This window comes from Barbatula barbatula, assembly GCF_947034865.1.
Source record: "Barbatula barbatula genome assembly, chromosome: 17".
NCBI lineage: Eukaryota > Metazoa > Chordata > Actinopteri > Cypriniformes > Nemacheilidae > Barbatula > Barbatula barbatula.
In genome coordinates, this window is record NC_136780.1 from 15,021,096 (window position 1) to 15,048,710 (window position 27,615).

The following is a 27,615-nucleotide window of genomic DNA, read 5'->3' on the forward strand; positions in this document are numbered from 1 at the left end:
ATGGACTATAAACACTACGCCACGTTGGATTCAAAGTGGACTGTTAAAGTGAAATTTGCAATCTCACTTTGCCTTATTTTTTTCCCGGTAACGTGCTACCCCCCCCCTACCTCATGGACTGTCTGCCCATCTGTTGGGTTGAGTCATAAACCCAGATTTTCATGTGGAGTTTGTGGACTATTACTTCAGTCATGGAAAATGTGCTCGGACTGAAAGGAAAAAAAAAAATGGGAAGATTATGTATTGCATGCATTCTTACCTGTTATTTGCATTTTTGAATGTGTTTCTGAACATTTCTGTGAAATCTTAATAATTGTGTATCAGTTATGTAATGGTGCTGGAGTGGTGTTAGATTTAATCACCATCCAGAGTGGGGGTAGTGTTGCAGGAATATGGGCAGTGCTCCTTTAAGAGTGTGGGATTCGTAGTCCAAATATGGAAAGGTTTTGTGGGTAATGTTGTGCGGGAGAGTAACGTGTTAAGAATGCCGTGCGAGCATCTATGAGAACGTGGAGACTGTTGTTTAAAAACCAAATAAGTTGTGAAACCACCCGGGAATAAAACGACTGTTGTGAGGTATGGACTTTCGCATTACGAGATTAAAAGATCTGCCTCGATATAACTTTGTCGACTCATCCTTGTGAGAAATGGACCAGAGTTTAACGTTACAGTTGTCCGTGACCAGGGAGGTGGACTAATAAAAAGTAACATTAGATTAGATTAGATTCAACTTTATTGTCATTACACAGACAAGTACAGTGTAACGAAATGTAGTTTAGGTCTAACCAGAAGTGCAGTTAGCAAATACAGGATATACAGTTAGAATAAATACAGAATACAATATTGAGAAAATATTATATGGATTATGAAAAATATTTTAGAGTGGGTATTTTCTTATGAACAATATATACAGATGACTATATACTATGAACATTAACACTATGAACATTAATGTACAGGTGGCTATGAACAGATAATAATTTAGACTAAACAATAGTGCAAGTGACTTAAGTGTGCATAAATTAAAGACATTAGCTATTAAAGTTTCAGTGCAATAGATGAGTTAATGCAGTTGTTGAAGTTACAGTGCAGTGGATGAGTCATGCAGCTATTAAAGGTATGGTGCAGTATATGAGTTAATGCAGTTAATAAGTTGCAGTCCAGAAGATGAGTAAATGCAGTTAATAAGGTTACAGTGAAGTATTGACTCAGTTATTGAAGTTACAGTGCAATAGATGCACCAGATCCCTTTAATATTTATTGGTAGAAAAAAAAGTGTAACAAGCTGGGGTCTTAAGAGACTGAAATACCACAAATTTATGGCAGGACAGACTGCATTAAAAAACCTGCATCATATATGGGTTTGTGCTTTTAGATACATTTAATATGAATGTCCAACAAAATAGTATGGCAAATATCTCCTTCTCAAGTAAAAAAACTATATTTTATTTATTGATTCATTCATTGTTCATTACGGTCCTCCTTGCAGATTTTTTACAGTTTATAAAAATTTAGATAGGATATAATATATTTAGAACAATTTTCTTTTTCAATATATATTGTTCTAAAAGCAAAACATCACGTCTATTACATGTTAAATTGGCAAAGCTCGGTCATGATTCTCGGGTGGTGAGACACAGACAGAGGACCCAGGTGCAGACAGCGGGTGAGGGGTTAACATATATTTAATAAATAATAAAACAAAGACCCAAGTGGGGGTAACATAACAAAACAAAACATGGGAATATAATGACAAGACAGAACTGGACTAAAACTAACTACACATAAACAAGACTTGAATACACTCTTGACATAAACTACAAATAACTAAACTAACACAACACAGGCACTCACCACACAAACCAGAATGAACCAGCACAAGACAGAAGACACAAGGGCATTTAATAAGGGAGCAAATCAAAAGGGAAACAGGTGAAGGGCATTAATCAATAACGAGAGGATGGGAACAGAGACGAGACCGGAGAGAGAGTATGGAAGGCAATAACAACAATAATTGCCTCTCTCCACATTAAACATGAGGTTCTGTCATGATCCTGCCACTATACTAAGAGAAACATGACATGATGCAGCAGAATCATGACAAGCTCTTTCTGCACCTTGTGCAACAAGTTGCTTTCGCATGAATGAAGCCGACTTGACTGCATCATGGTCAGGATCTAATCCTGTTTACATGAAGTAAGTCTGCTCTGGAGCAGGTTTAAGCTAACTTGTAGGGTGAGACATCAAGTCCAGGATGAGCATCGAAGAACCAAACAATCCAAGATCAAGCTAAATCGCCAACAGTCACATCCAGCTAACTGAGTTAGCCAGATACGAAGAACAGGCCCAAAGCGTTTCAGAGTTACACTAATGTATATGCTGAAATCACCTTCAAGCCCCACCCCAAAAAAAGGGGACTAACCATTAAGGGGTTAAATATATAGGTTAACACTTATTCGAAAATATTTAAAAACTTGTTAAAAAGCAAATGAAGACAATAGTTAACAGAAATATTCACATTATCCCCCAACCATCACATACATTTAGATAGCAACACACAGGAGATATTCAGTTATGAGCAGGGCTGTATGTGCAGTGTTAGCGCCCCCTGGCTGTGGAGCTGCAGTAAGTTGAGAAACTCTTTTGGCATGGAGTGAACACCACGTTTGGGTCCAACATTGTCATAATAATGATGTGGAACCTCTTGCTGTTGCAAATTGATGTCAAATGGCCAAAATCCATAAACGTGCACGTGATCGCACAGCTCTAGTGCCACATTAATTAACATAAAACCTGTAGAGAGGCGGATCACTTTCAAGCCACGCCCCTTCCAGAAACCAGCCAATTTCTTAAGGTAGTTCGCTGAAAAGAAGACGACTTGCTGGTGAGGTCTGATAGGCCGGAGCACCTTGAGCGTGTTGATGGCTAGCTGAGTGTTGTATGAATATGAAAAGGCTGGAATGATGATTGATGAGTTACCGTACACACTCACACGCTGCACTAATTTATCTGGACCAACTTTCATAATTTTGTAGCTGTAGAGATACAAATAAGACACATAGCTGGTTATCTTAAGCAATGTTTTGAAATGATATGCCAAACAGTTCACAGTTATTAACAGTTATTAAATTAATCACAAATGTAAAAACGAAGGGCACGTTCTTGCATTCCCATTGCATTTCCATTTTTATATGTTGGTATATGTACGCATGCAAATGAATATCTTTGACTGTTTTGTCTATGTGTTCTATAGTGTTCTGATTTTGCTAAGTCCAGTAGGAAATGTTCCTGGGTCAACAATAAGAAGGTTATGACGTTAAAAATAAGTTATAACCAAAAACCTAAAACTGTATTCAGTCATACAATGTATTTTTGTTTCTTCATTACTAGATAGTAGTAGAAATGTGTATTATACGTTTATCAATATATTATCGTTAAACCTTAAACACAATCATAACCTACTTCTTAAACTAAAGGGAAACAAGAAGTTGATATAAAATATTTACAAGCCACACAACACCTAACTCTAAAATATGATCATTGCCTGGAACAAGGATGTTGACCATAGAGAATATCCGGGAATGATGACGTACTGAGCAAAATGATTGTTGACTCTAAATGTAAATGTCTAATCAGTTATTATCAGTTATCCAGTATGTTTTTTCTTCATAAATGTACTATCATCTGGCTGCCTCTGAATGCATCTTCTGCTTCTCACTCATTTCATCTTCTTCTCTCTGAATGCGCTTTTACAAACTGAACCGCTCTGTTCGAAAATGCTTTAGTATAAACTTATTTAAAAATAAAAAATATTTAATACAGAGTTTGAGTATTTGCTAATTTTAAATGAATTGTATAACATTTACCTGTCGCGATAGCAACTGTTTGTTTCGTGGTATATTGCATCAGAAATAATTGCGATAGTCGATTGCCATTTTATTAATATTTTATGCTACTGATTAGATGATAATGTTACAGTTTTATGATGAATTTTAGGAAGTTTAAATATCACGCGATAAGTGGTTGACTATTGCCATAAAAACAGTGCAATAGGATTCTCACCGTGTGAGCTGACTGGGATTAACGGTGAGCAGATCAGTCTTTAACCCAACATCACTGTTATTAATGGGAGCCATGTTAAACCTGCAGAAAACAACAGTAAGATAAATGGAAAAACATGTATATATATATATATATCATAGCTAATGTATACACTTTTATAGGCAGAGGGATCAATTTGCAATGCACACCCAAGAAAATTGTGCTCATATAAAATACAGACTGTTCACTTGCCCTCATATGCCACACGATAATGTTTTTCTTTCTTCTTTCCTCAAGATCAAAACGTCACATTATCTTAAGATAACAAGATACCGTACAGTATGTTTTACCTATATATTTTTTCCTGCTCTACTGGACAAAGCATCTGCTCTATGGAAGGTTTTGCACAGCACAAACAATAATGTGGCATCATGGGAAATATCTTTACCTGATGACATAGTCTGCACTGTCAATCTCTCTTCCACAACTACTGTTCTTCAGAATCCCTCCACTGCCCACTACCGCACAACGGCCGAGAGCTTTCTTACTCCAGGGAAACTCCTTTAAAGAAAAACAAATCTTCATCTTTCAGAACTGAACTGGACAAGTTTTACAAAACTATTTTGTGAACATATAAAACAACAAAAAAATTGAAATATTTATTTTGCCATATTTGGCACTAGCAGCTACTGATTATAGGTGGATTTAGGTGAGGCACCTGACCATCTATATGAGCCATGCCTGGGGTTATTTTATACAATCAATTTTAGCTATGGCAAACTAAAATATATATTTTTTGGGGCTAGCCTTTTAATGCTGTTACCTAAATGAGGAAATGAGAGTACGCACAGATACGCACAGATCCAAAATATTTGGTTAACAGAAAGTCACAAACATACCATATTTAGTCATTCTTATCTCGGGTACAGAATTGTTATTTCCTTGGTCATGGTGTCAGGAACACTTTGTACTTGTATACCCCCACCTCCTAATCATGACTCAATGACATATGTTGATGCAAACCAGGATACCGTGTTCTTGTCCTAAGTCTTAACTCTTAATGTTATCTATAACCGGGTCAAATCAGGACACAGGAGAACCTTTTTAACTAGGGAGGATTGTTAAATTCAGAAAGTTAAGAAATCAAAGTTGAGTAAATAAAGTTTTAGTACGTTTTCCTAAAACATCTAAACTGAAACTTTTTTTTATTTAACAGAACATAAGAACAATATTTATCCTTATAAAAAGATAAAGTTATCACGAACACAAACACACACCTCATACCTCAGGCAGCAAGTCGTGAAGTTCAGTGTTTATTTTGTAGCTCCGTTTTGAGTTAGTCTCATAAGGAATACTGTCATTGACAGCTGAGTTCTGTTTTGTGAAGTATAAAACCCCTGTTGCGTTACAACAGGTTAACAGTCTGACTCTGTAAATACAGTAAAAAAGAGTGAGTAAATGTACAGCATATTCACAATACTGGTATTTGTATTGTTTACCTAACTAGTGTTGGGTGCTCTGTTCTTAGCACAGACCGATTTAGTTTTTCATATACAGTATATTATGGGATCAATGCTAAAAATTTCTTCTACTGGCCCTGTCGGGCAAGTGAATTAGATTTTTACTGGCCCAGCCAAAATCTTTACTGGCCCAACCACAAAAAAGTATTTAATAAATAATATGGTCTAGTCATTTGTTTGTTTGTTGTTTTACCTATGTAATCTTAATAAATACGGTAATTATAACATAACAAGTAGGTTTCACATAAATGTTAAATATTGTTGAAGACAACTAACCAGTAAGGGATAAAATAAGAACAAGTAATCAAAGTATTTTGTAGTAAATATACAATTACAAATAATCAGTGTTTCGAATGAAATATAGATACAATCTTACTGTAAGATATAATTTAATCAGTCAGGAGCTGTTCTGACTCAATCAATACACTCAGTCTTGTGTGTTTTTTGTTTTTGTCTTCGTCATTTGTTTTTTGATGAACATTAAAAACATGAATATTAGTTTGATTGGCTGGGCCATTCTAGCAGCTTTATTCCCTTTCTCTGAAACCAATTGAGAGTTTCCTTGGCTGTGTGTTTGGGATCCTTGTCTTGCCGAAATGTCCACCCTAGTTTCATCTTCAGCATTCTGGTAGATTGCAGCAGATTTTTATAAAGAATGTCTCTGTACATTTGTCCATTCATCCTTCCTTCAATTATATGAAGTTTGTTAGTGCCCTATGCCGAACATTAAAACATCAATGTTATGTGGGGTTAATCGTGATAAATAACAGAAAACAACTGTGTGATTAATCATATAAATTTGTCATCGATTGACAGCACTAATATATATATAATCTTTTTATAAAATCTCACTATTATTGAGGGTGCAAAATAATCAAATAAATATTTCCCACACGACACAACTTGCAAATATATTTTATGTATTTCAGAAGGCATCTGTCTATCATGGAATTAATCAATTAATCTGTTTTAACTCATTTCTTGATATTGGCACTAAAATGCACATAATAAAATGGAAAGAGGATGTACTGGACAAATATTTGCATGCTGTGATCTACATAGACATTCATTTACATATTGTTTATTGTTGCATAAAATAATTCATTAAAATAAAGGTTAAATGCGTCTCATGAAGTCCAAGTTGAGCCAATTTTTTTTAGCATTTTTTGTTAAGTTGAATGAAAGACTATTGTTACTTTTACTGATAAAGAATTCGATCGGTTTGTCATTATGCGGCTGTTGGGTGTCACATTCTGCCAGAAATATTTTGTTCCAATAACTCCAGTGTTTCCCACATAATTTTGAGAGACTGTGGCGCCGATGGCTTAACAAACTAATTCGCATATTTGTGATGTCATCACATCGTGTTTGGTTTAGTTTTGGAAAGTGAAATCTGTTTCGCTTCTACTCTATGATCACATTATATTGTAGGCTATTTTAACACAACAGAATGCTATGTTCACATGTTATCTGTTCTGTTGTCAGACATAAAACGAGTATAAAATAGTGACTAAATATGACCCAATAACATCTTGTTTTACATTCAAGTGCTTAATTTGTAAATTCTGAGGTGCCAGAATAAGTGGGCGTGGCAGATCCGGCAAATTTGTGGGGTGGGGAGAAGTAAAGGAATGTGCAATCTCTGAGGGTTTTTATATGTAACTATTTAGATTTATTGAAAATGCGCATAGAAAAGCCCAAATGGAAATGGACATTCAAAGATAATCTCAGAATTATCAAAGACATTTTACGGGATTTTGTCTTCAGTTTACCTTTAATGTGTTGGAAACAGTTTATTGTCATAATGATGATGTTTTGAATGTGAAAATTTGTGCATGCAAACCTCAGTAATATACAAAATATATATTTATAGATCTGATCGTATGTTTTACTTCTCATATTTTACTGTTCAATATGGAAAACGTGTGTGCTTCACTGTTGCGAAAGGGAACAGGTTTAGGTTGCAACCATTTGACATCACGGATTATGACTCAAAACAATGGCGGCCTACAAGTAAAAATCAGTTTTCAAAGTTTATGAATACTGTGACAGTTACACTGTTTTTTGATTTCACAATTATAAAGTCAATACCATTGTTTATATATTAAGCCATACATAATGTATATACCCAAGGATCCTTTTAACACACTGAGCCTGTAATGCTGATCAGCCTCGCAGGAGCCTAAAGCCTTAATCTGTTACTTTTTGGTGAAAAATTAATAAAACAGATTAAAGCTTTAAATGCAGGCTGACTGCCAAAATACTTGTAATTTGTGTACGATATATATTAAATGGCAAATTATGATGTTGTGGTTCACACTGGGAACATATTACCAATTGTGTGTAATATAGCTTATTAAATACAAGGAAAGTAATTGTTCATATTTTTTCTATAAATGTACATCAGTTTTATGCTGTGGGAGAAGGTGTAAGGTGTGAAACAAACCTGTGTAACTCTTTAGCGGTGATGTTGGGCAGAGGTGGACAGTTCATCAATGCTGAAAGATCCTCAGTGAAGTTCATGATATCACTGCTGAGCCAGTAAAGACATACATATTTTTTATATATACATATTTCTTTTTAATAATTCCCTCTTAAGAATGTCTGGGACAAAGAATTTCAGATGGGTGTAGCTCTTGGCTTTATGCAGAACATGTTTTTCAACGCAAGTAGACTGAATGAAGCATTTCTCTTTGAATCTTGCTTTGCGCACAAGGGCATTGTCATGTTGGAATAGAAAAGGGCCCTGCACAAACGTCTCGGTTACGACTGCAAACCCTAATGAAGGGAACGAGACATTGTGTTGAGAGACTGACTTGAGTTTGCTCTTGATAACCTATTACCTGTCAGGACTCGGGTCTGATCTGCACTGGTGGCGTTCGTTTGTCTTTGTTTTTGTCGATCGCATGGGAGAGCTGTCAGCTCACCATATGTTTGGAGTCCGTGACTGCCCCGCCCCAGTGTTTTCCTCTGTCTCCCTACACACCTGGTACTCTTTTCCACTCATCTCGCACACCTGCTTCCACTCTACGAATTAACTCACCTACTATTTAGTCCCCGCCAAGATTCGCACTCACTGTCAGATCGTTCGTTTTTCTAGCGTTATTGACCCGTGGCTGTTAGTCACCTTCCTTGAATTATTACTCTTGTCTAGGAAATCTCGTCTTGTCTAAGATATCAGTCTTGTCTTGTCTAGTCTTGGATATCAGTCTTGTTTTGAGGATCACTCTTGTCTAGAAGTTTACTAACCATGTTTCGTGACCCGTCATCCCATTAGATCGCTATCTAGTATTTGGTATTACTCCCTGTGTACTGGTTGCCCAGACGCATCTTCTCTATGGATCTCCGCTGCCGACAGCTGCCGCGCCACTCGGACGGGTGTCACTGATCATCACCTCCCGTTCTACGGAGGAGACTACTTCTCTTCCCCTCTGCACGGGACTTGCGTTGCTGAGCGCTGAGGAGACCCGAGCATTCCTCGGATTTTCGCGTTTCGCGTTCAATGGATTATCCCTCTCAGGCACATTCGAGAGGTTGAACTATCACTCTGCTCCGGGGACTACATTTCCCTGACTCTTTGCGTGAACTCTTTCCCGTGTGTTTATATGGTGGATTATTTACGAGTCAGGTGTGTCCGGTGCTGCTGACAGACTGGAAGGTTTTTTGACTGAGCGCTCGGTCATTGTGATCTTTACTGTGGGGATCCCCTTTTGAATATTATTTCATTGACTGCCTACATTGTCTGAATACTGTTCTGTGATTGCACCTGATTTAATTGGAATTAAAGAAACCCTTGACTCCTGCATCTGACTCCAGTCCTTGTCGTAACAATTACCTCCTAGAGGAATTTAAAAACGCAAATGGGCTCAAAAGTGACGGGGTCAACATACGGGACGACCCTGCAGGGGCGTTACTACGTATGGGGCAATAGCTCAAGTATCGGGGTCCACCTGAGCAGGGGCGACTCTTCCAATAATGAACTCGGTTTCAACAGACTGCTCCGCCCGGTCTGTTTACCAAAAATGCCAATGCTAGTGATGGATGGGATGCCTGCACTTCGCCCTAAGTGGGAAGTAGGGAGGCTATATAGCTCTAGACCGTTTTCAAAGAAAAGGCGCTTTTGCAGACGTATGTCCAAGCCAGACGCCTGTCCTATATGCTGGTGGCGTTTAAGACATGGGCTGACACTGGTTCCACTTGGAGGTTGTAAAACATTGCGAAGGTACTGGGCATAGCTCAATCCGCAGCGCTGCAATGTCTGCCAGAGAGGCTCTGCGTGTGGTCAAATAGAGGCGTAGTGTGCAAACTGGACAGGTAGGGAGTGGTGGGAACCACTGGGCATGTAGCTGGGCCGCTCAAGATAACGCGAGAGTTAACAGGCCCGAATTCAAGGTACCCATGGGACACGGACAATGTCTGGGGGTCCCCCACCCTCTTTGTTGAAACGAGCGGCATCAAGAGCATGGCCTTCATCTCAGATGAGGAAGACTGGCACACTGAGGGGCTCAACAGGGCCCGTAGGCCCTGTAAGACTACATAAGGTCCAGAGAGGGTACAAGCCGAGGTTATTAACAATAGCGGCTTCATACACTCTCATCATAGATGGGGAGAAGTACTCTCTAGCCTCTGCTGTAAGAAGGTCAACACTGACCTAAATGCAACTCCGTGGGTTGCCCCCTTGGGAAGAACACCAAGACGAGAAGAGGTGCCATTTATAAGCGTAAAATGCCTAGGGCGGGGCTCTAGCCTGTAGGACGGGCTCCGACCGCTGGTGGCAAGCCACTCAAGGTCTCCTCAGGGCCAGTCATGGAGATTCCCGAAGCCTGGTTTGGGGTGCCAACCCGTGCCTTCCCCTGGGACAGAAGGTTGTCAGGGGAATTGGTCAGGGGGAGCTGTCGTCAGACCCATCAGGTCTTAGAGTCGAGTCTGGTAGGGCCAGAGCCTCCTCAGTGCCAGAAGGACAGCCAGCAACTCTAGGCAGTTGATGTGCAACTGCGGTCGGGGACTCGTCCACCGACCAAACACCGCATGCCCATTGCACACTACACCCCGCCCTTTCAGGGAGGTGCCCGTTGTCTCCAAGACGCACCTCAAATCCTGTCTGAGCAGACCCCGCGCTCGGAGAAAGGTCAGATCTGACCAGGGTCTGAGGGTGCGCAGACACTGAGGCGTTACCGTAATCCGCCTGGTGCTGGTGCCAGGGAACCCTACTCTAAAGCCATTGCTGAAGCGGCCGCATGTGCATCAACCCGAGAGGGATTACCCCTGTATCCCCTGAGTAACGCCCTGCCACCCAATACTCGTGGCTGCCCGGGCAAGCATGGTTGACATCTCAGTCTCATCTTGAGTTTGACCGCCCGGAGGTAGGAGCTCAGAGAGATGCCAGAAGTTAGCTGTCCGATGCAATGACAAAAAGTTTGTCCTCATCCCTCTGTGAGGTCTGCCCGCTATGGGACAGTCTACTGCCGCGAAACCCAGATCAACGAAACCACCAAAACAGCCGTGAGAAATTTGCTAATTTTGGTCTGCAGCTCGCTGCCGAAACCAGGGGAAGTCTGCTGATGAATGAATGACCGCCGCCATCTTCCTTTTATACCCGTATGTACGGGGCGAAGACTGGCGTGCGTGTGCCATTTGCCAGACCCATTGGCATTTTAAAATTGCTCTCTGAGATGATAGGTTCTCAAGATCAAACCCCAGTCAGTCTCTCAAAACAACGTCGAGAGACCGACTGAAAGGGAACTGATGTTAAACTTTTGTCCATATTGATGAATTATTGTGTTAATGCACAAACCTATCTGAAGCGATGATTGAAAACTTCTGACGGAGCTCCATGCAGTGCACTGATGGGATGCCATATAACACTCTGTAAAATAAAAAAAGTTTTATGTATTTCACAGCAGCAGAATCTATTTCTCAGTAGTAAAGGAAAGAAAAGGACCATTATACCAATTAAACACAAGATCCATAAAAGGAAAGGAAGAAGACGGGAACCGGGCGAACATAAAATAACTTTTAATTAAATAAACTAACAATAAAACACAACATAAAATCCAGGCCTGGATTCCAATCCTCACCACATACCCCTATCGACCCTTTCAGGCCGGGGGGCACCACCGAGACTGTACCTACTCCCCCCGGGGAGCCAGTCTCGGCCTTGGCAGTGCCTGGGGTATGCACCGACGAGACGGGAGGACAGAGTGGGAGCACCAGGAGCGACAGGGACGAGAGAGGGGACAGAGGAAAAGAAAGAAAATTGGTCCGGTTCCCAGACACGCTGTCGCTCGGTCCTCAGCCCAGCCGAGAGGATCTTCTTCACTGTGCTATGCGGTGGTGCTGGACGCCGGGGGAAGATCCCACTCCTCCGCCTCCACTTCTTTGGCTGAGGGCAGCCTGCAGGAACTTTTCCGTACCCTGCTCCTCACCTTTCCTTGGTGGACAGCAGAAGGCTCCGGCAAACGGCCCAAACTACTCCGCTCCCTCTTCTACGGCCACCACCCCACCTAGGCCCAGAAGTATGGCAGCGAGGTCTTCGTGCCCTGGCGGCCGGTGATGGCTCCAACGGCAACCACCCCACCTCGACCCAGGCGCACACTGGCTGACACTCATTAACACTCACGCACTGGCCTCGCATCCCTTGAGCTCAGTGGTAAAGAGCATTGCGTTAACAATGCAAGGTTGTGGGTTCGATCCCAGGGGATTGCAGAAACCTATGTAAAATGTATAGGATAATGCAATGTAAGTTTATTCCCCTCACAAAAAACGAAAATTAAAATGCAGCTACTAAGCAGCCTGTCCATATTAACGGATGCACAAAACACACAAACACTCCACTGTTCATATGTTTAACATGTTTAAACATGTTTGTCATGTTCTTGTTCAGAAAAGAAAGTAACTCAGGCTAAAGAAACGCTGCACGCTCACTAACAGCAGGCGAGCAAACTTTTTAAAGGGGTGGTGCAACGGTGTTTCATGCATTCTGACTTCTTTGCAATATTAAACGTGTTGTCTTCTCATGCTTAACATGGTCAACTTGTCAAAAGACGAGTTGGACGTATAAAGTAGTATTTTTGTGCTTGATACACTCCCCCAGTGCTCCTACAGGTTTCAGAAAGTTTTTTTAGAACAAAACAAATCATTACAGAACAAATTTCCTTAGTCCCTTATTTGACAATTCTCCCGGAAAAGCAAGCAGCACGCCCATGCATCAATTCAATTCAATTTTATTTATATAGCGGTTTTCACAATTTGCATTGTTCCAAAGCAGCTTTACAGGGGAAAATAAGAAAAACACAAAAAGGTTAAACACAGTACATGAATAGTTCAACTATTGCACATACAGACTTCCGGTATGGTGCTAATACAGATAGCTGCTTGAAAGAGTCCCTCTGAATCGGTTGACTCAAATCCCTTTGGAAAATACATTTAGAAAGTTCAATTAGATTGAAAGTGATCATGGAAGGGGAGAAGCAAAAACTGTAAAAGCAAAACAGTATCGAAACATGAAAAAGAAAAAAAAACAAAGACATCGACAGTGAAGACAGATGGTCCGTGCGTAAAAAACTAATCTGAGACATATTTTTGGTTTGTTTCCCTCAATATTTCTTAAAATGCATCAAAAAGAATATACAACAAAACCAATACGAAAAAAAGTGTTTTATGAAAAAAGCGTATGTGTGTGTGCGCAGCTGACAGGAAGAGAGGTTTGACCATAGCCCCCATTTCACTTCATGACGGCAGCTTGTTTTGCACTTCTGATAAAATGTTGCACTTTTGTTTGCACTAGAAATGTTAAATTGTTAAATGTAAAGTTCATAAAAACGTTACACATATAAGACAACTCTACATGCATAATAGCCGTGTTTGAAAAATGTACCTGAGTTAATCAAAACCTGTTCTTACCATTGCATATTACATTGTAGGCTAGCTGAGTTTGATAAAAAGTTAAAACTACTAAGAGATTGTACAAATAAGCAAAGTGAGTGTGTACAATAAAGGATTACTGTTAGGTATCATAATCACAAGAATCTCCAGAGACTGCTCCCACTCTGGTCATGGACTGTTTGAACTGTTGCCATCTGGAAGGCGATACAGATCAGCCAAACACACAGAAGCAGATTTAGAAAGTTTCTATCGAAGAGCTATAAACATTGTTAAATAGTTATCTGCAGTAAATGTTCAAATGAAGCTCTGCTATCTCTCTGCATTTAAGATCTCCCTTATCTGGTCTATTACCTTGTTAGTCATTTTACAGTGATCAGTCAATATGCTGCTTTGACTGCTGACTTCCGGTGAAAAATGTTAAAGACTTGGACTCTTCTGATACAGAGAACAGCAGAACATAGCAACATGAAAGCGGGTAGGATCAGATCGACGCTGCACTACACTATATCGGATAAGGGAAAAATGACAGAGCTCCCAATGGGTTAGGCCTGGGTGTCATGATTCTGCCTCTTCATTTTCTAGTCTAGTGGCAGAATCATGACAGCCCCACGTGTTTTATGTGGAGAGAAACATATTATTGTCAATCATGATATAATATGCGTTCTCTCCAGTCATTGGCACCCCCCTCTCTCGTTCCTAGTATAGCTTTCCTCCTGTGTCTCATTATCCACACCTGCCCATTGTTATCTCCTTTGTTAGTCTCCCTATTTAATGACCTCTTGTCTATTGGCTTGTGCTTGTTCGTTTTACATGTTTCCTGCCCTGTACTTAGAGTTCCTTTGTGCATGTGCCGGTCTGCTGTATGTATATATTAAATTATCTAATGCGTTTTGTTTTTGGTTATTTTTGCCCCCCTTTTGTGAAGTGATTGTTTTTGTATTTAGTTTAGTTAGTGTTTTCTCCATCGTGGGTGTTTGTTTTGTTCTTGTTTGTTATTAAAGTCTATTTGTTAACCCCTTCATCCCCGCTGCCTTGCACTTCAGTTCTTCCATCTTCCACCACGTTCACAACACTGGGTCTTTGGGTGCTGATGAGTGAAATAAGAGTGCATTTGTACCTAACAAGATAAGTGATAGAAGACATAGTCCTTTATAATATAAACCTTGATGAATGACACTATAAATATGACTGATAATATAAATAACCAGACAGACTTTGGGATTTGCTATAAATGGAGAAATTGGACATATTAACGCCTAAAGGATGCAAAGCTTGACATTGACACGCATTTCGAGTGGAACAGCGTGTCTGTTACATGCTTTGGAGTGATACAGGGTTGGGGGAATGTCTTCGTGCCCTATTTTACACCCGACGCAAGGCACAGCGCAAGTGTTTTTGCTAGTTTCCGCCCGACACAGATCTAATTTTCCCATTCTGAGCTGTGTTGTTTAAATAGCAAATGCATTTTTGCTCATTTCTGCGCCCATGGGGCGTGTTGGTCTAAAAAAGAGGTGTGCTTAGGTGCATTGTTGGCACCTTGCTATTTTGAGGAACTGAAAAAAGAATGCGCCATAGACCAAACTTAAACCTGGTCTAAAGTTGGTCATAAAGTAATGCCCCAATATTATTTTTGTTATTACAGGAGCATGTTAGGAATGTGAGCCTACAGGCGGGTGCACAGCGCTCGTACATTCTACTTATAACACACAGAGGGACGCGCAAAAGCACACAATAATGCCAAATACTTATAAAAATGAATTCAATGTAGAAGATTATTATTGTTGACATACAGATAAAAATCCGGCTTGTCCTGTAGGTCTGCTTGCATGCTTTAACCTCTCGCACGAGCAGAACCGTTTCTTTTCTAGAAAATCTTTCCTCTCCCTATCTTTTTCTGCCGCTAGCAAAAGTGGATTCGGACACGTCCTGAGTGCAATTGCGCCGTGCGCTTTAAACCATGCACTTAGATCATGAAAATAGGGCCCTTGGTGTCTAATCGTTGTAAGAATGTCTACGCTCTATCTTGGGACTAGGGCTGTGCAATATGGACAAAATAATCAGATTGCGATTTTTATAAGGAATATTGCAATTGCGATTTTATTTGCGATTTGGGTAATTGTTTTACTTTTTTCAAGCATGTACCATTCTAAATGTACCTGAAGTGCATAACAAAACATTCCACAATGAAATAACATAGTATTAACAGTAATACAATTTTAAATAAATGTCTTTAATACAGACAACATAAAATAAATTCTGGTTAACTTACCTAAATTCCTAAAATAAACTTGTCACAAAAAGTGTGATCTTCTGGAATGTATGCTGTTTCCAAGCATCGACTTTTCATTTCAAAGTTGTCATTAATATAATGCACCATATACGGCTCCATCGTTCTGCTGGACCACATATCTGTGGTCTTGGCGTATTTACCTGCTTAAATTCGCATTCAACGCCTGCCTATGCAGTTCACATACATTTCGGGAATAACAACACGTCTCAAATGAGTGCGGCGAGGGCAGCTGGTATATTTTGTCGAGTGTTTGAAACCGTCTTTACTGACGATGTATGCAGGCATCATGTTTTTGCAAATGTGATAGGTGATCTAGATGCCTGGCTTTTTTGTGTGCTTATGTTAGGTTCGACAGACTTTGTTGACATGAATTGATCATATAATTTTTTATGCCGCTGTTTTAAGTGTTGGAACAGGTTTGTTGTATTGCCCCATTTCATTGCAATAATCATTTCACAGATCTTGCAGATTACCTTGCTCTCTGACACATCTTCTCTCCTAAATCCAAAAGACTCCCAAACGACTGATGTTGAATTTCTTTTTGACAGCAAATCATTGTTATTCTGACCTGCATCCATATTTTCTATCGATTCCTCCCATTCGCCTATTCTGTTCTTGTCCCTCTCTGCTTTTTTCGTATTTTGCGCAGTTCGCAGAATGTGCTCTGATAGGTTAACATCTTAAACATGCGCACAACACAGTTTTGCTATTCTGAGTTATAAATTATTAATAAAATCGCAGCTTTGTGCGGTTTAGAAATCGCATGTGCTTAAATCGCAATCTTTTTGCGATTGCGATTACTTGCACATCCCTACTTGGGACAATGCTTGCTTAATCTAGATTCTCTCGATTATTGATGTATGATTATTATTATTTTCTGAACCTTGTTGAATCTTGAAACCGATTGAATGGGAACAGTTCCGAAACCATTATAGTGCTCTGTACACCTGAGAGTGTTTTCTACTGCACTGAAGAGAGGACCTCGACAGACTAAAGGACCTCCTCTCGAATGGAAGGCTGCATGTTAAACCGTGGACTTGGAAGTCTGTTGTTTTTAGTTATAAAGTTTGTTCTTGTTGTTAAGAATGTTAATGTATGGTTCAAGAGTTTGCCTCTCATATAACAACTACAGATGGGGGGGGGCGATATTATGCGTATTTGCTGTGCTTTCCAAGGGAGAGGGTTAAGAGCTCTGTGGTTCCTCCAAACTCAGAGTGCCTACCCCTTGTCCGGGGAGAGGGCACCGGGCTCGGTGTGTGCCCGGACTCGGGTCAGCCACTGGAACGCAGATTTGAATTAGTGAGGTGAATGAAATTGTTTAAACTGTTAAAATAGTTTAGAATAAATCATTTTTAATTTAGAATAAAATAAAATGTTAAAAATTGCTTATTTTTGTCTTTAATTGTAAATTATTAGGTTAGGTTTCATTACGCTAGTTTAGAAGAAAGATTTTAGTATTTTTGTTTGTTGCTTAGGCACAGAACACAGTTTGGTTGCCAACCGCGCGAATTTTGGGGATTTTAATGCATGATGGGCATGAGTCTGCTTAAATTCCTCCTTTAACTTTGGTTGTCGCCTTAAGAAAAATTATATAAGTGTGCGCGCAACATGAATACATGCTGCCTGTGTCACCGTTAGGTATTATATTATACGTATGATGACCTTTAGCAACTGTGTCACAGTTTCACGATATTCCAATTACATAACTAAAATGCTTTGTCACAGTTTCACAATATTGCAATTACATAACTAAAATGCTTTATTTTCAAATGTCTGCATATACAAACACTTTTCAACTGGAAACAAATGCATTCTATTTTTAACCAACATTTATAGAACATATTTGTCAGGTAAAAATAAAGTCTTAAAATAATAAAACATAAAACATTGCATTACATGACTTTATTATTTATTTTTGTATTAACAAAGCTCATACCTTAGAAACTGTATCACAGGAAATTTTTTTGGTTTTGTGGCAAACTTAACATTACTCTTCTGTGCTGGAGTTCTTTTCTTACACGTTAACTCTAAACAGTTTCCGCATTCTTAATAATGTATGCATGCTCTAATCGGGATTTAAAAGTGATACTGTCATGCGGGGTAGTGGGACAATGGCACTGTGATAAATTCCTGCCCGGGCCGCGTTTTCATATTAAGGCCTTAAAAAATGATTCTGAGTTTTAGTCAGGTGGACAAGTAAAATCATCTCCTCTCAAATTGCAGTGTGTCACTACACAATCTGATGAGTTATAACAACCTCAACTTGTCAACTTGAAATGGAAAACTTAAAATTACGTGTTCAAAAAACAACAAAACATAGGTTCTATACATTTTCTGTGCAATGCGCACGTGGCCCATACTCTACATTCTAATCCTGAAAGAAGATGAAGAGCCCGCGTTTGAAATGTTATTAAAGATGGACTTTGTGGACTGCAAATAACTAAATGAGTAACGTATATTTTATTTGATAATAAATATGATTTGAATTTATGGTCTGTTTAATATTTTACCTGTTTTTCTCTCTCCTTTATCTTAAATGTGTTTTTCTCTGTGATAACCACTGTGCATGTGTGTGCGTGCCTGTGTGTGCGTGCGCGTCCACGTGTGTGTCTGTGTGTGTGTTTGTATGTGTGTATATTGTGTGTGTGGAGTTGTAAGTCCAGTTTTATATGTGGGTGTGCTTGAGCCGGTGTTTATGTGTCTGTCTTCTGTGTTTTTACCTTTTTTGTTTTTACTTGTATCACTATAAATGTTTTGCTTATAGTCAATGTGTTTTATGTACAGCTGCTTTGTAACAAAAAAATATATAAAAGCCCTATATACATAAAGTTCTTCACTTCACTTGACTATACCACCATGAGTATTTCTGCTCTCTTTAATGGTAATTTACACTCATGCCCAGACACAGCATGTCTCAATTCATTTACATTTAGTCATTTAGCAGGCACTTTTATCCAAAGCGACGTGGAGCAATAAGCGATATGTCATACAAAGAGCAATAGTGTGCTAATACAAAGTTTCAACAAAAGCTAGACCACTACCTGTTGAGAGAAGAGGGTTAGTGTAGGTTTTTTTTTTCATTTGTATGTCAAAGTATATGTCACACAATGTTACACAATTTAGTGAACTTTTTAAGTTAATGTTACTTGCGTTGCATTCATACTCCTAATTATATGTTTATTTTGAGTATCAGGGACAGGAAGGAATGTCTGAAAGTGAATTATCACCTAAAATTTTGGATCACTAAAATATTGCTTGCTAAACACAGAGCGGCTGTCGAGACATAAGCAGAAAACAAAGTCATCTTTGTAAGTTTGTACGTTAAGTAAATGTTGATATATGTAAAAATAACAGTGTTTATGTAGCGGAAGTTAACTTTATATTGTGTACTTATGTGGATCTGAAGGCAAATATGTATTTTTATTTATACGTGGTTGCTACGTATAAACATTGTTTCTGCATGTACCATGAGTATGTGTACTTGGCTGGAGTTTGACTTTGTTTGTTTTTTATTTGCAGGATCTGTACAGTGCAAGCAGATTGGAAGCACAACTCCATGCAATGAGGTGGTGTTGCAAGATTTACAGATTTTCCTCGGCCAACCATCGTGCCCTAATCACACACTAAAAGCTGATACACTGCCATCAGGCAACTCACTGTCCACTCCCATGCATTTTTAGAGATTGTGTTTGCACATTTAGGAGTAAACCGTATCTGAAGAAGCATTTAACTTATGACCATTGTCAGTGTGTAAAAACCTGTCTGCTAATGACAAGAGTTATCTGCACTATTTTGACTTTAAGATGGATCTTTTTTTTGTAATATATATATTTGCAGTTCAGTTATTGGACTTCTGTGCTAGTCACAGTTTGTCTATAACGAACACCATGTTCAAGCATAAGGGTGTCCATCAGTGCACGTGGCACCAGGACACCCTAGGCCGCAGGTCGATGATCGACTTTGTGGTCGTTTCATCTGACCTGCGACCATATGTTTTGGACACTCGGGTTAAGAGAGGGGCGGAGCTGTCAACTGATCACCACCCGGTGGTGAGTTGGATCCGATGGCAGGAGAGGAAGCTGGACAGACTCGGCAGACCCAAACGTACTGTAAGAGCTGCTGGGAACGCCTGGCCGAGTCTCCTGTCAGAGAGATCTTTAACTCCCACCTCAGGCAGAGCTTCAACCAGATCCCGAGGGAGGCTGGAGACATTGAGTCCGAGTGGACCATGTTCTCCGCCTCCATTGTCGAAGCGGACACTCGGAGCTGTGGCCGTAAGGTCTCCGGTGCCTGTCGAGGCGGGAATCCCCGAACCCGGTGGTGGACACCGGAAGTAAGGGAAACCTTCAAGCTTAAGAAGGAGTCTTATCGGGCCTGGTTGACTTGTGGGACTCCTGAGGCAGCTGAAAGGTACCGGCAGGCCAAGCGGACTGCTGCCCGGGTGGTTGTGGAGGCAAAAACTCGGGCCTGGGAGGAGTTTGGTGAGGCCATGGAGAAGGACTATCGACTGGCCTCGAAGAGATTCTGGCAAACCGTCCGGCGCCTCAGGAGAGGGAAACAGTGCCCTACCAACGCTGTTTACAGTGGAGGTGGGAGGCTGTTGACCTCAACTGGGGATGTCGTCGGACGGTGGAAGGAGTACTTCGAGGATCTCCTCAATCCCACCGTCACGTCCTCCATTGAGGAAGCAGAGGCTGAGGGCTCAGAGGTGGACTCGTCCATCACCCAAGCCGAAGTCTCTGAGGTAGTCAAGAAACTCCTCAGTGGCAAGGAACCGGGGGTGGATGAGATTCGCCCTGAGTACCTCAAGTCTCTGGATGTTGTGGGGCTGTCTTGGCTGACACGCCTCTGCAGCATCGCATGGCGGTCGGGGACAGTGCCTTTGGCATGGCAGACCGGGGTGGTGGTCCCTCTTTTTAAGAAGGGGGACCGGAGGGTGTGTTCCAACTACAGGGGGATCACACTTCTCAGTCTTCCTGGGAAAGTCTATGCCAGGGTACTGGAGAGGAGAATACGGCATAGTAGAATAGATAGTAGAACCTTGGATTCAGGAGGAACAGTGTGGTTTTCGTCCAGGCCGTGGAACGCTGGACCAGCTCTACACCCTCTACAGGGTGCTGGAGGGTTCATGGGAGTTTACTCAACTAATCCACATGTGTTTTGTGGATTTGGAGAAGGCATTCGACTGTGTCCCTCGTGGCATCCTGTGGAGGGTGCTTCGGGAGTATGGGGTCTGTGGTCCTTTACTAAGGGCAGTCAGGTCCCTGTACGGCCGAAGCAGGAGCTTGGTTCGCATTGCCGGCAGTAAGTCGGACTTGTTCCCAGTGCATGTCGGACTCCGGCAGGGCTGCCCTTTGTCACCGGTTCTGTTCGTAATTTTTATGGACAGAATTTCTAGGCGCAGCCAGGGGCCGGAGGGTGTCAGGTTTGGGGACCACACGATCTCGTCTCTGCTATTTGAGGATGATGTTGTCGTGTTGGCCCCTTCAAACCAGGACCTTCAGCATGCACTGGGACGGTTTACAGCAGAGTGTGAAGCGGCTGGAATGAAAATCAGTACCTCCAAATCCGAGGCCATGGTCCTCAGTCGGAAAAGGGTGGCTTGCCCACTTCAGGTTGGTGGAGAGTTCCTTCCTCAAGTGGAGGAGTTTAAGTATCTCGGGGTCTTGTTCACGAGTGAGGGAAGGATGGAACGGGAGATTGACAGACGGATCGGTGCAGCTTCTGCAGTAATGCGGTCGATGTACCGGTCCGTCGTGGTGAAGAAAGAGCTGAGCCGCAAGGCGAAGCTCTCAATTTACCGGTCAATCTACGTTCCTACTCTCACCTATGGTCATGAGCTTTGGGTCATGACCGAAAGGACAAGATCCCGGATACAGGCGGCTGAAATGAGCTTCCTCCGCAGGGTGGCTAGGCGATCCCTTAGAGATAGGGTGAGAAGCTCGGTCACCCGGGAGGAGCTCGGAGTAGAGCCGCTGCTCCTCCACATCGAGAGGGGTCAGCTGACGTGGCTTGGGCATCTGTTACGGATGCCTACTGGATGGATATTTGCAATGTATTTTTCTTTGTATTGTATCTGTTTTTGGATGTAATATATCTGTTTTTAAAATAAATGCTGAGAGTTTCAATTTAGTAATCTGGTTCCAGGTAGAACTTCCTGTCAAAACAATTTAAGTCCAGTAAACTCAAATAGTAAAGTTATGGTGTTGAAGAAAAATAAAAATTTCACGTCAATTGTGAGAACATGAAAAATTTATTTCTGATTTTAAGTTGACTTAACTTAAAATTCTAAATGCTCATTAATTGATACAGTACATTGACGCAATTTACTGCATGTTATTTCGACAACTACATATAAGTTGAGTCAACTTAAAACCTAATGTTTGCTAAATGCAACAACAAGATGACTTGACTAAGTGAATTTTTTACAGTGTGGTAATAAATAAACTTCAACTTTGTTTTAATTTTTTAATTAATTTTTTGATAGCTCATGCTCTACATGTTTGGACTGTTTGTGAACTCCCATTTTTCCATGTGTTGTGCCCTATTATCCACATTTGTATCTATGGAGCCAATTATTATATTACTACTATAGCTATTGTATTCTTATAGATTTAGTCACTTAATTTTGCTATTAAAATGCACCAGATTGTATCATTTAACTTTAAAATATGCTAAATACATATTACGGGGGAGAATGTCCCTGACCCCGTAGAGGAAAATAAGTTTAGCCCCCATAGTCTCACAAATTTAACAAACTTTTGTGGGAAACACTGCCACCAGCTATTTACTTTTTATTCAGCCTCCCACGCATGCTGTAACGGTCACCAATTGGAGTGCCCTTGAGAACCATCAGAGGGCACTCCACATCACTCACAAACCACATTTCCCATAACTCACTGTAGAGGTCTTCTCGGGTCCAAAGATCTTTACCCGACCTGAAATTACCCTAATCACTTTTTTACCCGAACCCGAGACAGACCCGATAACGTTTTTATTTTAAAGCCCCGACCCGAGACAGACCCGATAACGTTAGACCCGTGTCCGACCCATCGTATATATTTTTTAAACCCGACTAGACCTGAATGTAAACCGACGTGTATTAATGAAATTGATATGGCAATGAACACGTTGATACTCTTATTTTGCTCTGGCAAATTGCGCGAACGGAGGCTAAATGGGTTGTGCCAGTTTTAGCTGAATCAAATCTAAATAAGTAGGTATGACGACATGGCAACCACTCGCGCGAACATTCTGTCTCAACAATGTGTCCCAAACTGCGTAGTACTGAAATGTGCGAGTCTTTTAATATCTACTTCTGGCCGCCTGGTGGAAGTATGTTTTTCCTGAATACGATGGTATCTACATCGAGTGCAAACCCCTGCAGCGTTGGAAACTTCGGGATTTCAATTCTAAGGTGATTTCAGATCACCGCGATTTTCGGAAGATTTGCGTGGCTTTCAACCGATCGGCTGAGGGTTGGAGGAGAGTTGGTAACTACACGCACACACACAAGCGACACGCTGTTATTGTACAGGATAGTTCGGGTCTTCCTCGGGTCAATTAAGCAAAACAATGTTTTACTTTATATTACCCGAGACCCGAAGACACTAATAATATACCCGACCCGTGTCCGAAGCTCCTATGAATCTTTTAGACCCGAACCCGCTCGGGTCTCGGGCCGGACCTCGGGTTTTCGGATCTAAGTGGACCCGTGAAGACCTCTAACTCACTGCCCGGGCTCATTATCACTGATTGCATTCATGTGTCTCATCACCCTGTTAGTCTCAGTCTATTTATGCCATGCTCACTTATTCACACACTGCGAAGTTTTGTTTAGTGTCACACTGCATCTCTGAGCTCCCTGGTCTTGTGTCTTTTGGTTTATGGATTTCTTGCCTTAAAGTTTTTGGATTTCTTGCCTTGTTACCTTGCCCTTTTGCCTCAGGTCCCTGCCTGTTTTCTTTGTTTCTTTGTTGGTTTGTTTCTTTGTTTGGACTGCCTGTCTGTGTACGAGCCATGCCTGTTCTTTGGATTAGGCAAGGCAAGGCAAGGCAAGGCAAGTTAATTTTGTATAGCAAATTTCATACACAATGGCAATTCAAAGTGCTTTACATAGAAGAAATTAAAAATATAAATTTGATAAAACAGTTAAGTAATAAGACAAATAAAAGTACATTCATAAAATAACATAGTTTAGAAGAAATAAGAAAAATAAAAATTAACCAGTTAAGAATAAAAATAAAATAAAATATAGTTTAGAATAGAAAATAAATAAGATAAAGTACAGCACAAACAGTCGGACGGTCAGAGGCACAGTGGCACATTAATCAAATGCAAAGAACAGATGTCTTTTGAGTCTGGATTTGAATGTGGCTACTGTGGGAGCACATCTGATCTCTTCTGGAAGCTGGTTCCAGCAGCGGCTCGCATAATAGCTAAATGCAGACTCTCCTTGCTTGGAGAGAACCCTTGGTATTTCTAGCTGATGCGATCCTAATGACCTGAGTGTTCTTTTGGGTCTGTATTCAATGAGCATATCTGCAATGTATTGAGGTCCTAGGCCATTGAACGATTTATATACCAGTAATAAAACTTTAAAATCTATCCTATATGTAACTGGTAGCCAGTGTAAAGACCTGTGGACTGGTGTGATATGATCATATTTTCTGGTTCTGCTCAGAATCCTTGCTTTTGATTAAGCCTTTGGATTGCCCACAATTAAAGCTGCATTTGGATCTCACATTCAGAGCAGTTCATGACTCATGCACTCAAAATTGGCTATATATTTATGAATAACTCAGACACAAAATTATGAAATTTCTACACAGGGATATGAGATGTGTCTGACCATATCCCACCCTACATCTTGGAAATCAAAAAGAAAGATACAGTTTGTAAACTCATTACGAGTGTATTAAATGACCAAATGATTCAGAAGCTACAACTAATTTGAATTGTATCTTCAAAACAATGATATCAACGACAGTTATTAGTTAGTCAAATAATGAGGAACAGGTATGTTCTGTTAGTTTTAAAAAACAATTCTGGCCACATATCAAAAAAGGTACAGATTTAACTTGGTCTTAATTTGGGTCAATGGTCATGAAGTGATTCTTATCTAATCTAAATAAAGGTTGTAGGCTTAAAGTTTTTATGGTATTACACCCATATTTATTAAGATTACATAGGTAAAACAATTATAACTAGACATTATTTTATACTTTTTTGTGGTTGGGCCAGTAAAAATTTGAATCACTTGCCCGACAGGTCCAGTAGAAAAAATTCTTAGCGTTGAGCCCTGCACATGCACATTCAATACGTTTTATTTATATTATAACATAATTATATTAATATAACAGCTCACGCAGCTCAATTTTAAAGGTGTTTCGCAACAGTGTGTCATGCATTCTGACTTCTTTGTTAAACGTGTTGTATTGCTGTGCTTGATACACTCACCCAGAGCTCGTACAGGTTTTGGAAAGTTTTTTTTTAACTTGAAAAATCATGTTTCTAGTCCCTTGTTGGCAGTGGTGGATGAAGGAGGCTACACAAACCAAGGTAAAATATTACCCAAGTAAAAGTACAAGTGCTGCCTTTAAACCTTCACTTGAGTAAGAGTACAAAAGTATTTGCCTTCAAATGTACTCAAGTATCCAAGTACAATGTTTTTTTTGGCTATAATTTCCTATTATCATTTTTGTCACAAGACTCTTGCCTAACCCAGTCTATGTGAAGACTCTAATGTCACTCTTGGCACACCAATCTATTAATAAAATTACATTCATTAGTCAGACAGACACTGATGTCTATTTAAATTTGCATAAGGCCAAAACCTTGAAGCCAAACAATTTCCTTTAGAACAAAATGAAATAACAGGACTTGAGAGCAGTTTCGGTTAAACATTTATTTGTAACACTAATCCAAGTTTTTATTTCAACTTAAACTTGCAATGGAACAAAAGGATCATAAAAACACATATGTACTAATCTAAGTGGATTCACTTAACCATATTACAGTACGTTCTCGCTAAGTCATTAGACATTTCTCCAACTTTAATTCTTGAAAGCAGACTGTTGGTTATGTAAGTATCTAGCTCATCTTCATTCCTGATAAATGAGACAGGTGTATTCCTCCTCTCTCATTCTTTTCACTCAGACTTATAAATGAAAGACTAGTTCTTCTTTTCAACAATAAAAAAATGGGTGTTGTGGCAAGTTAGACTCGGTAGTTTCTTCCATGATTGAACTTATAAAGACATTGGCAGTCAAAATGTGATGCTGTTGCAGACAGTTGCACTGAATCTGATGATGTTGAATCGTATGTTTGCGCTAAAAAGATAATGTTACCAAGGCGACAACAGGGGCATAACAAGTTCAAAACTAAGCGCGTGATGTACTGTGATTGGTGGCTCGTTTTACCAGTTAGGTTTTTTTCTAGTTAAGTCTGCTTGTTGGACAATTCTCCCGCAAAAGCACGCAGCACGCCCGCGCATCAACCCGGGAGAAGGAGCATGCGCAAAGGTCTCTTTCACTTGTGCGTGGGAGAGAGAGAGAACACCACCATGTTCGCGAAGTTCAGCTGTTTTCAATATTACGGGGGCTCAATCTCCAATATATATCCACTCTCTATTGTAATTATTTCTAAAATAAATAAATAAGAAAGAATATGCAGAATAAAGACAAGTTATTGTTGTTAAAATGTATATTACATTAATCTTTCAATTAAAACAAAGTGACAACAACAGCCACAAGTCCATATAATAAATGTCAAAGTCAACTGATGTTTCCCTGCCATGCGTTCTGATATGACTGAGAACCAGCAGGGCCGTGTCAAATGTGAAATCATGGTGAAATGAATGATTGAAATCAAACTTTTGGCAAACACAGGATCATAGGAGACCAAACTGCACATCAATAAAGAGTTTTATTCGTGACGTAAAATATTCTGTTTTAGGCAACATAAAGAGCGTTATTAAATAATGTCTTTTAAAAGCAGAAGTAACTTAATTACGGGAAGTTGGTTTTACGGTTTTAGTTCTCAGTCTTCCTCCATGCCAACAAACAAGTTCCTTTGCAAAATACCTGACATGGGTTGTCTTTTTTTTGCATGACTACACACTACACTCTTAAAAATAAAGGTGCTTCAAACGGTTATTCGATGCAAAAGAAGAACCTTTTTGTCTAAATGGTTCCACAAAGTACCCTAACATCTAAAGAACCTTTCTGTTTAAAAAAAGGTTGTGATAAAAAAGGTTCTTTAGATATAAAATGTCAAGAAAGAGATGGTTCTTTAAATTAAATAACCTTTATTTTCAAGAGCGTTAGTAATGCACTCATTTATCATTTTACTTGGTGATCTCCAATGGAACATATTAAAATGTTACTCTATAGCGAGACTGAACTTCTGAAAATAAATATAAAGAAAGTAGTGTAGAACGGAAAATATATTCAAACCAAACGAGATTCATGGCGGTTTGAGAGCATTTAGTGTAGCATGATATGGTGCCGAACTTGAACGCAATTGTAAAAATAGCGTGTTCTTTTTAATATTACATATTATATTTATACATCAATACATTATAATATTAAAGAAACATGAATTTGAACATGACCCTAGAATTTCATATGCTGTCATTTTTGTGCTAAATTTGTGTGAGAACCAGGCTAAGTCAAGCACATTTCCCAAATATTGAACTAATAAATAAGACATACATGATACATTTATCTCTTACCTGCTTGTCCTGTTTATTTCGAAGATGAAAAATAGACTTGCAAAGGTTATGCAAAGCGTCAGCAGTGCGAAGGTCCGTTGAAGAAACAATCTGTCCATCTGAAACTTTGCAGTGAAGAATGGGTGGATACTCATACAGCATAGCAG

General features: G+C 40.0%; 1 protein-coding gene across 3 annotated transcripts; it reads right to left on the reverse strand.

Annotated features, from left to right (window-relative positions):
- Positions 1 to 717: 717 nt before the first annotated feature.
- Positions 718 to 27,615, reverse strand: LOC306906930 (alpha-2,8-sialyltransferase 8E-like). 3 transcript variants are annotated; one of them, XM_079478685.1, is made up of 7 exons: positions 27,470 to 27,615; positions 11,356 to 11,427; positions 8,008 to 8,091; positions 5,326 to 5,470; positions 4,490 to 4,602; positions 4,063 to 4,143; positions 718 to 3,035 (listed from the first exon to the last, which is right to left on the reverse strand). In XM_079478685.1, the coding sequence occupies exons 1-7, from the start codon at positions 27,601 to 27,603 to the stop codon at positions 2,573 to 2,575; spliced, it is 1,092 nt and encodes a 363-aa protein (XP_079334811.1). In that variant the 5' UTR covers positions 27,604 to 27,615; the 3' UTR covers positions 718 to 2,572. The 3 variants fall into 3 exon arrangements, with proteins under 3 accessions (XP_079334811.1, XP_079334810.1, XP_079334812.1); XM_079478684.1 differs by having other exon boundaries at positions 8,008 to 8,094; XM_079478686.1 differs by having other exon boundaries at positions 8,008 to 8,094; positions 11,356 to 12,271; positions 27,470 to 27,582.

Excerpts from the sequence above, each read along its gene's own strand:
- LOC306906930 (XM_079478684.1), bottom strand. The coding sequence starts at position 27,603 with ATGAGTATCCACCCATTCTTCACTGCAAAGTTTCAGATGGACAGATTG. Across the intron at positions 11,428-27,469 it reads GAAATAAACAGGACAAGCAG|AGTGTTATATGGCATCCCAT; the intron begins GTAAGAGATAAA and ends TTTATTTTACAG. Across the intron at positions 4,144-4,489 it reads AGTGCAGACTATGTCATCAG|GTTTAACATGGCTCCCATTA; the intron begins GTAAAGATATTT and ends TGTTTTCTGCAG.